Source organism: Xyrauchen texanus, chromosome 40, assembly GCF_025860055.1.
Source record: "Xyrauchen texanus isolate HMW12.3.18 chromosome 40, RBS_HiC_50CHRs, whole genome shotgun sequence".
Lineage (NCBI taxonomy): Eukaryota > Metazoa > Chordata > Actinopteri > Cypriniformes > Catostomidae > Xyrauchen > Xyrauchen texanus.
This window is the reverse complement of record NC_068315.1, coordinates 29,923,028-29,933,038: the sequence shown is the minus strand read 5'-3', so window position 1 is coordinate 29,933,038 and position 10,011 is coordinate 29,923,028. Positions and strand designations below refer to the sequence as shown.

The 10,011-nt window shown below is 38.2% G+C and overlaps 1 protein-coding gene across 1 annotated transcript; it reads left to right on the top strand.

The window, feature by feature from the left end:
- The first annotated feature begins 617 nt into the window (after positions 1-617).
- LOC127633203 (ubiquitin-conjugating enzyme E2 D4-like) lies at positions 618-9,791 on the top strand. Its single transcript, XM_052112069.1, has 7 exons — positions 618-790; positions 2,138-2,201; positions 2,304-2,335; positions 8,514-8,591; positions 8,672-8,777; positions 8,876-8,969; positions 9,290-9,791. Exons 1-7 carry the CDS (start codon positions 767-769, stop codon positions 9,333-9,335), a joined length of 444 nt encoding a protein of 147 aa, XP_051968029.1. The 5' UTR covers positions 618-766; the 3' UTR covers positions 9,336-9,791.
- Positions 9,792-10,011: the final 220 nt, after the last annotated feature.

Below are 10,011 nucleotides of genomic sequence, written 5' to 3'. Positions count from 1 at the left end.
TAATGACAAACCTAGACGTGACATGTATAATAATTGCATTGAGTGACCATTTTACAGGCTTATTTAAATACAGAGGTGTTAAAACATTGATAATGATCTTTAATCCTCGTTAATAAATAATACCCGTATGAAAATTACCCATGGATTTAATGTAGTATTAACAATGACTAGTAATCACGACTGTAGTAACCTAGTTGTTTTTGGCAGTAATAAAGTTTTTGATAAAATTAACCATGATTTTGCTACAGCATTGCTGTAGTATCCATATTGTAACTTGGTTTTATTAATAGTAACCATATAATAATATCTATGGTTAATTTGTGTTTTTTTATGTTGCTTGTACTTACACATTTTTAAAAGGTAAACAATGCAGCATAATAATTTTCTGCTTATGTCTATAAATATATATAAACATATTAAGTAATAATTTAAGTTAATAATTTTATCCAAATAATTTATTTTATGATAAAATAAATGCATTAGAGGTATCGATATTTTCGATACTGGCCTAAAAGTACTTGGTATCGGGTCGAAAATAAAATAAGTGGTATCGCCCATCCCTAGTGCATTTATCTGTCGATGCATTTTGACTTTTATTTTGCACCGGAAGTGTGAGCTCGTGGGGCTACAGCTGTCTCGTTTTCTCGCCGTTCACATTTGCGTCTTTACTCAGGGAAACACAGTGTTGCTGGACTCTTTCGTAGCAATAATACCTGACAAAAACTAATATCGTGTAAACCTGGGGCGGTACACATAGTAAAGCATCATGGCATTAAAGAGAATACAGAAGGTAAGACCTGTGTTTGTGTGTGTGTGTGTGTCAATGAGCAAACGATTCGCTTTTGCCTGACGACATTAGCCCAGATTTTGTTAACCTGCTAACTTTGTTTATGTCGACTGTCAGGGTTATAACTAACACTTACGTTACACGATAGTTCTACATTGGTTGTATATGTGTTTCTTAGTCAATCTTTTTCACGTTTAAACGTTTCGCAATAATGTTCTGATGTAAGTTAAATGTAGCATATGTGGGCTAACATGTAATGTTTCTTAACAATGACGATTTATTCACCGTTTGTTGTCTACTAATGACAGTTAGGTCAAAAGAACAGTGTTTTACTTTACTATCAGCTATGCTGGCAAAAGCACAACATAAACTGTCACAATCAGATTGACAATCTCCGCGTAGCAATGATGCACACATACATGTAAAAACACATAATGAAGCAATCGAGTAGCTTTGTTTCATCAGGACGTGTATGCCTACTATTATTTCCTTCCGAAATAATACACTGTGTTCGAGAAGGCCCATATCTAAACAAAGACACTGCTCTCACGAGCTTCAGTAGCAGCTGCACTAAACGAGGCAAATCTCTGGATGGATTCGGCCACTTTTGTGCTCTTTGTTAAACCTCCCAGCTGATGTGACATTTCGAGTGACTTTGGCTACCATTGATTTGGTGTCGTTTATACTGAACATGGTCAGTATGCGCAATTGTGTCTGTTGTGTGACACAAAGCAACACAACCTGATTCTCAGACGTTCCAGCATGACGCTTTTGCTTTGTCATTTTGACAGTTTCTCTTTCACAACGTGATGAGTATCGCACAATGGCTAAATAAACTAAAGTAATTAAGCATATTGTTAAAAGCCCTTCCAATCTTGCGTATGATCATTATTTTATTAAAAAGTAAGTTGTGTTTAGATGTAGCCTAAAGTTATAGGCTATCGTTGCAATAGATAAAAATGCATGTGCATTAGAAAACACCAAGTGGTGTTTATTTTAAAGAAAGGTACTGTGGGTACCCTTTGAGACGGCCTAAATAGATGGAAGAACTGTGGTGAATTGACCAAAAAAACTTGGAACATCCTGTCTGCCAACAACCAAGAGAAATTGTGTCCAGGTGTATCTATGAGAATTGGTGCTGTTTTAAAGGCAAAGGTGGTCACACTGAATATTGATTTAACTTTTTTATGTTTACTGGACTTTGTATAACATTAACTGATAATTGAACACTATTTATATCATTATTTTTAAAGACATTCTCACTATGCAACATTTTTCACAAGTGCCTAAAACGTTTGCACAGTACTGTATATGGTGTACATTTATTCCATCATTCATTTTGTATTTCAGGAGCTTCAAGACTTGCAGAGGGACCCTCCCGCACAATGCTCCGCTGGACCTGTTGGGGATGACTGTAAGTTTCTTATCAGTCAAAATGTTCAGCTTTGTATGAAAACAGATAACATCTGACTCATCTACACATTTCCATAAGCCTCTTCTTTTTGTTTGTTTTTAGTGTTTCACTGGCAGGCAACTATAATGGGACCTGTAAGTATTCACCTCTTTAGTCTTGACTGAAAAATTTAATGCTTTTGTTTTAAAGTAAGTTTCAGGAATAATTTGAAGGATGGGACTGCCATTGGTGTATGAGTGTGTGTGTGTGAATGGGTGATTGAGACACCGTGTCAAACCTTTTTTTCAAGGTTAAAAAAGCAGTATATAAGTGCACACCATTTATCATTTATGATGGGGAACTTTTTTGCTCACCTGCCACAGTGGCTTGTGATTTCCCAATTTTTTCCAGCCGCTTAGATTTTCTACCAGCCTAATTGTATTAGAACCTATTCAATTACTGTAAGTTGGGTATTTATATTTTTTTGCACTGTGAACATCTAGAAAGTTAAAACTCTTTAATACACTCACTAGTTTATGTAATTTGCCTAATGAGAATCTTTTAACAGCGTATGTGCATCTACAACAGCAGATTGGTCTTTTTCTTTAAAGGGTAACTAAACCCCTGCTCAGAGTCTGACTCCACCCACTAGCAATATTTGAAAAATGCTCAAAGTGGGCAGACCCCAGCGGGGATAGAGGGGACGAACCGAGGGCGGGGATGAGCGGGGGGGCGTGCACCTGAGACCCGTAGTGACAGATTAATTGACAGCTGCTGTCAGACTCTTAAATGGAGAGTGACGCAAGTAGCTTTGCCACGGAGCGGTCTTTTGAAGTCGAGGACCTTTCTCCCCCACCTTCACCTGAAGTGGAGGAGGGTGAATTGTCTGTGGACACAGGGCCGGAGCCATATCAATTCGAGCCGCTGGCTCAAACTGCGGTTTTAACTCCCTGCTGAGCATCCGAGTGCGCATTCACCTTCACTCACGTGCAGGAAAAACAAACGAAACGCTGTTCAGTGATGTTTATCCTTGTAGCAGGATTTTTATTTAGCAAGCTTCACTTGAACATAACATCAGTTAGCTGTTCTCTCAACTTAGAAGAATGTGACAAAGCATAACGTCATCATGTACAAAACCATATACCTCCAAATAAAACTATACAGGTAGTCAATACCGTAATACAATGTATAAGGGTGCAATACGTTTAACACTCCCGCTCGCGAACGCAGCGTTTGTCGGCCCCAGAGGATTAACTTTAGCCTAACCATAAATTGTGATTCAAATATATATGATCACTCACCTCAAGGCGCCGCTGAGGTGGTGGAGTCCATGCAGGAGGAGCAGCGTTTGGCACTGCGTCGCTTTTCAGCGCGAGCTGTTTGGAGAAGCCCATTTCCACCTCCATTGCGTTGGAGAAGCAATCCCGCGTAAAATGCAGTTTGCACACTCCTACAGCTCTAGGCGGGAACTTGCGGTCTTCCAGAACAAGGACGTGCAACCCCTGGCACCTAATTTCCAAGTCTATATGGAAAGCAATACAGTCCAGCAGTGCTGTTGCAACCAGCAAGATTACACCTACGTACCATCCTGACCACTGTACTAAATACAGATAATCTACGCTAACTTGAAGCTATCCTAACTGGCCTTAATACTATGCTACTAACTAACTATGCTTCTAACAATACTACACTAACAAATATGCTAATTAACTACCTAGGCTACACAAAATAATCTAAATAACTATATAAATGCTATGCTAAATAGATGCTAAAATACTCTATACTGATCGTTTTCAATACTCGCTATTCCAACTCCTGACTCGCTACAGTGGTTTTGACTGAAACGAGATGGTTTTTATACTGCCATGGGCGTGGTAGCTCGTACCAAGGGCGTGGTGAGCTGGAACCTGCTTATGTCAGCTGTCACCGCTTACGTCACGAAGTACCGCAAAAAGCCAATAGGAAAATTCAACTGCAGTAGCCACCGTTCAACCTGAAGAGGGCAGCACTCAGACGTTTTTACACCATATATTGTAGAATTAAAACACTTTATACACAAATGTCAAAAAAATTACTTGAATCAATGACCAGTACTAATAAAGCCCCATTCTTACAGATCATTAACTAAAAAAAGTTGGTTTAGGGTTTAGTTACCCTTTAAGCGTCACTTGTCTCATACTTGATCTCAAGCATGTGCTTCACTGACACATTTGTTGACTTGGTTAACGAGTACTGTAGATTAATAATTGTTAGTTTTTTTAAATAAAACAAATTGTTTGGTGTGGTGGAAATGACACAACTGTTGCACAGTCGTACTTCTAAAAAATAAAAATAATAGTAATGATAGAATTTATTTTCACCCAATAAATATTAAGTAGTGGGAATTTCTGTGCTCAAACAACTTCTGTTACTTCAGGTGTGGGGATGCAAAAATGTATCAAAATTGACAAAAGATGCTGTCCACACTCAAATGATAGAGTGAAAAAAGTTCTAAACAAAAATTATGATTATCCACTTTTCACAGGCAGCAAAATTACCCATTATGCTTTGGACGTTCTTCCAATAAGGATGCACTAGACTTCCGCTTTTCAACTTCTTCCCACTACCAAGCACTATAATACCACTAACAACAGTCAAAAAGGAAGATCAGTCTGTTTATTTAACATACAGTGCATCTGGAAAGTATTAACTGCGCTTCATTTTTTCCACATTTTATTTTGCCTTATTCCAAAATTGATTAAATTCATTATTTTCCTCAAAATTCTACAAACAATACCCCCATAATGACAAAGTGAAAGAAGTTTGTTTGAAATCTTTGCAAATTTATAAAAAACAAAATAAAAAAAAACACATGTACATAAGTATTCACAGCCTTTGCTCAATACTTTGTTGAAGCACTTTTGGCACCAATTACAGCCTCAAGTCTTTTTGTGTATGATGCTAAAAGCTTGGCACACCTATTTTTGGGCAGTTTCTCCAATTCTTCTTTGCAGGACCTCTCAAGCTCCATCAGGTTGGATGGGGAGCGTCGGTGCACAGCCATTTTCAGATCTCTCCAGAGATGTTCAATCAGGTTCAAGTCTGGGCTCTTGCTGGGCGACTCAAGGACATTCACAGAGTTGTCCCATAGCCACTCCTTTGTTATCTTGGCTGTGTGTGCTTAGGGTCTTTGTCCTGTTGGAAGATGAACCTTCGCCCCAGTCTGAGGTCCAGAGTGCTCTGGAGCAGGTTTTCATCAAGGATGTCTCTGTATATTGCTGCATTCATCTTTCTCTCGATCCTGACTAGTCTCCCAGTTCCTGCTGCTGAAAAACATCCCCACAGCATGATGCTGCCACCACCATGCTTCACTTTAGGGATGGTATTGGCCAGGTGATGAGCGGTGCCTGGTTTCCTCCAGACATGACTCTTGCCATTCAAGCCAAAGAGTTCAATCTTTGTTCCATCAGACCAGAGAATTTTGTTTCTTATGGTCTGAGAGTCCTTCAGTTGCCTTTTGGCAAACTCCATGCGGACTGTCATGTACCTTTTACTGAGGAGTGGATTCCACTCTGCCATACAGGCCTGATTGGTGGAGTGCTGCAGAGATGGTTGTTCTTCTGGAAGGTTCTCCTCTCTCCACAGAGAAATGCCGGAGCTCTGTCAGAGTGACCATCAGGTTCTTAGTCACCTCCCTGACTAAGGCCCTTCTCCCTGATTGCTCAGTTTGGAGCTCTAGGAAGAGTCCTGGTATTTCCAAACTTCCATTTACAGATGATGGAGGCCACTGTGCTCATTGGGACCTTCAGTGCTGCAGACATTTTTCTGTACCCTTCACCAGATCTGTGCCTCGATACAATCCTGTCTCTGAGAACTACAGACAATTCCTTGGACTTCATGGCTTGGTTTGTGCTCTGACATGCACTGTTAACTGTGGGACCTTATATAGACAGGTGTGTGCCTTTCCAAATCTTGTCCAATCAACTGAATTTACCACGGGTGGACTCCAATCAAGTTGTAGAAACATCACAAGGATGATCGGTGGAAACAGGATGCACCTGAGCTCTTTGAAATGTTTGAAATTTTGAGTGACATAGCAAAGGCTGTGAATACTTATGTACATGTGATTTTATTTTTTATTTTTAATACATTTGCTTCTTTCAAGTTGTCATTATGAAGAAGTGAAGTGCTGTGAATACTTTCCGGATGCACTGTAAATCACTTTCTCACTAATGTCTGCGTATGGACATTAGGTTTCGGCGGCAATTCCGAGTAGATGAGATCAATGAGATGAGAACAAATATTTCTGTCAGCATTGGACATTTTAAGTCCTCTAGAGCACCTCTATCTTGGGGGTTCCTCAAGGTTCTATTCTTGCACCTAGCCTTTTCTCCCTATACATGCTTCCGATTGGTTCCATTTTTAGGAAACATGGAGTGTCTTTCCACTATTATGCTGACAACACACACATTTATTTGCTTTGAGGTGCTCCAAGACTAATGACTTGTTTAAAGGAATTGAAGACTCGGATGGTCTCAAATTTCTTAAAAATAAATGAGGATAAAAAAAAAAAAAGAGGTCATCTTATTTGGACAAGTTAGTGATGGTGTCGCTCGTCAACTTGACTAAGTCATGTGTAAAAAAAAAAAAAAAACTTGGATTTTTTCTCTCTAACAAACTTTGATAGATGGATGGACAAATAAACGCAGTAGTTAGGGGAAGTTTTTATCATCTACGCCTCTTAGCAAAAATGAAACCTTTTTTTATCTGCCGGTGAATTTGAGAGTAATGCATGTATTTATCTTATCTAGGTTTGACTACAGCAATTCCTTGTACTATGGAATTAAATCCACGGCTTTGGCACATCTGCAAATGGTTCAAAACGCAGCTGCTAGACTCATTAAATGAGTCAAAAACATGAACATATTACTCCGGTATTAGCCTCGTTTCAATGGCTGCCTATTCATTTTAGAATTAAATAAAAAAAATATAATTATAGTTTACAAATCTCTGAAGAACCTCGCACCATCATTCCGAATGTTTATACCCACCCCCAGAGCACTGAGATCAGAAAATCACAAAATGTTGACCATTCCCAGAACTAGATTAAATAAATAAATAAAGGCGACGGCCTTTTGCCAGACATGCAGCACAGAGAGAGAGAATCCACAAATATGATGCGCTAGATTTCATTGCGCTTCTATTGAGCACTTCAATATGAAATCATCCAAATCCCGGACATTTAGGGAATCTAGAAATCCAGCCAGATGCTCTATTAAGGTTAGAAAAAGAGGACGTGTCTGAGAAAAGAGGGTACATGGTCATCAAAGGTTCCATTTTTAAAAATCTTCCAATTTATGGCATTATTTCTGCATTAACAAGTGCCGCATTCTCTCTCAATCTGCCGACAACAACTCCATCTCTCCCTGATTCACATACACTCACAGGGAAACATGAGATATGAACCTCATAAAGATGATTAATGAAAAAACAACAACAAGGAGCTTGGTGAAATGATGGACATAATTTGGAATTATTTGTCAAATTTAAAAACCAATAGGTAAGTGACAGAGAATTCATTTAATGCAACCGCTGTTTATTACATCTGGCTTGACTCAAAATGTTTCAGCATTGGCAGTTTTTGTGGGGGCTTACTGTTGTGACAGTAATTTTACAGTAGTTTTTAAGCAACCTGTAGTTGTTATAACCGCGCATATTCATCCAGAGCCTCTGTTACTCGCCTTCACCAGTAGCGTTAGTCTAGTTGATTACAACAACTAAGCGGAAGTGTGAATCATCAGAGAGGAAGTCTCTCGCCGTAATGGATATTTGTAATCATTTTAAACTTGCATAGTGGAAAAAGTTACTCAAGCAAATGTTTTCACCCCCTGGAAGCACTGATAAAAAGCTATGAGCGGAAACATTTGCCTGATTGTCATTCAGTGTGCGGACAGCCCCCATGAGGGTGCCCCTGCCCCATAAAAATTAAACCGCTTTAATGAGATAACTGATAAGACAAGAGTCCTCATCTCATGTGAGTGATCATGATTTTATCCATGTTTCAAAATTCTGATTTATTTCTTTAGGAGTAAAACTTTTTAAATGAGGAAATAAATTACTAAGTGCACCTTTAATTGTGCATCGTTCCTTCTAAGCGACAACCTTTCTTGTGAAGTCTAATCTGAGACATCATAAAGGTTCTCCTACACAGTGGTTGGCAAATAAAATAATGACCTGCCACTGTGCAAAAAAAGTGCTCTCCTTTGGTTGGTCATGGGTGCTAATTTTACACCCTAAATGCTACTCGTCTTTTCAGTTTTGATTATATCTGGAGTCGTTTTCTTCCATTTATAGAGTGACAGCCCATACCAAGGAGGGGTCTTCTTTCTCACAATTCACTTTCCTACAGACTATCCCTTCAAGCCACCAAAGGTAATCAAGTTACATCCCATCCCCATTTATTTACTGCGTTTTCTCATAATAGCATTTTGACACTCTTCTCCTTGTAACAGGTAGCGTTTACGACAAAAATCTACCATCCAAACATTAACAGTAATGGAAGTATTTGCCTGGACATCCTGAGGTCACAATGGTCTCCAGCATTAACAGTTTCAAAGGGTAAATTGATGTTACTAGTCGGTGCTTCTTATAATAGTTGGATTCTTCTAATACCAGGGCCTTCATGATTGTGATCATTGTTTTAATCTCTTCTTCAGTTCTATTGTCCATATGTTCTTTGCTTTGTGATCCAAATCCTGATGACCCCTTAGTCCCAGACATAGCACATATCTACAAATCAGACAAAGAAAAGTAAGTATATAGATATGATTGGTAGACTTCATTTTCTTTCTTTGTGGCCGTGGAATTATTGATTTATCCTTTACGTGTTTAAAGGAATATTCCGGGTTTAATACAAGTTAAGCTCAACCGACAGCATCTGTGGCATAATGATGAATACCACCAAATTAATTTCGACTTGTCCCTCCTTTTCTTTAAAAAAGCAAAAATTGAGGTTACAGTGAGGCACTTACAACTCAAAATGTAAATATTGCATTAGCTTGACATGCTAATCTAAACAAGCTAGACTGTTAATAAATTCTTTAATGAAATAAATGTATTTTTCTCCCCAGGTACAACAGACTAGCAAGAGAATGGACCCAAAAGTATGCAATGTGAAGACCTAACAGACTTTTTTTTAAGTCACAAATCACTGTAAATTCTAGCATTGAAAAAGTAAGATTAGGTTATATTAAACGCATTGTACTGTTAACATTTACCATCTGAAATGACCAGTAATAATAGATGAACTAGTATTTTGAAGGGGACTGTGCGCTGCAAAATGTGACATTTAAGCTTTTTTTTTATTGGTTTTGTGCATTTTTGGTCATCCCCGCAGTGGTGTTGGGCACTTTGTTTTCTTGTTTCATAAATCCTATTTAAGATTGGCATGACGTTATACAGCTGTGGTTACCCTACAAGAGGACAGTTAAGAAATTGAAAACCGTTTTATTGTATCTCTCATTTAACTGATTACATTTTTCTTTTAGATATTTTTATTGTATAGTTAAGAGCAACTATTCTGGATCTATTTTTTTCTTTTTAATTTTGCATTAAAATTTGTTGAAAAGTTTGCATCTGTGTTGCTGTTTTTGTTTGCATTCTTTCATATTTGTACACAACAGCTGTTTTATATTTGAAGCATTTCGTTTTGAAGATTTGATCATAACTGACCTTCTGCAGAAATTACCGTGACTGCAATGGTAAGTACACAAAGGCTCTATTTCCACTAGATCCAATGCAGTTGCAATATTCAAACATGTCTTCATGATTTAAGGTCACAAAGAAAATATTT

Coding starts and splice junctions, on each gene's coding strand:
- LOC127633203 (XM_052112069.1), top strand. CDS start 767: ATGGCATTAAAGAGAATACAGAAG. Junction 2,336..8,513: donor AGGCAACTATAATGGGACCT/GTAAGTATTCAC, acceptor TTCCATTTATAG/AGTGACAGCCCATACCAAGG. Junction 8,592..8,671: donor ATCCCTTCAAGCCACCAAAG/GTAATCAAGTTA, acceptor TCCTTGTAACAG/GTAGCGTTTACGACAAAAAT.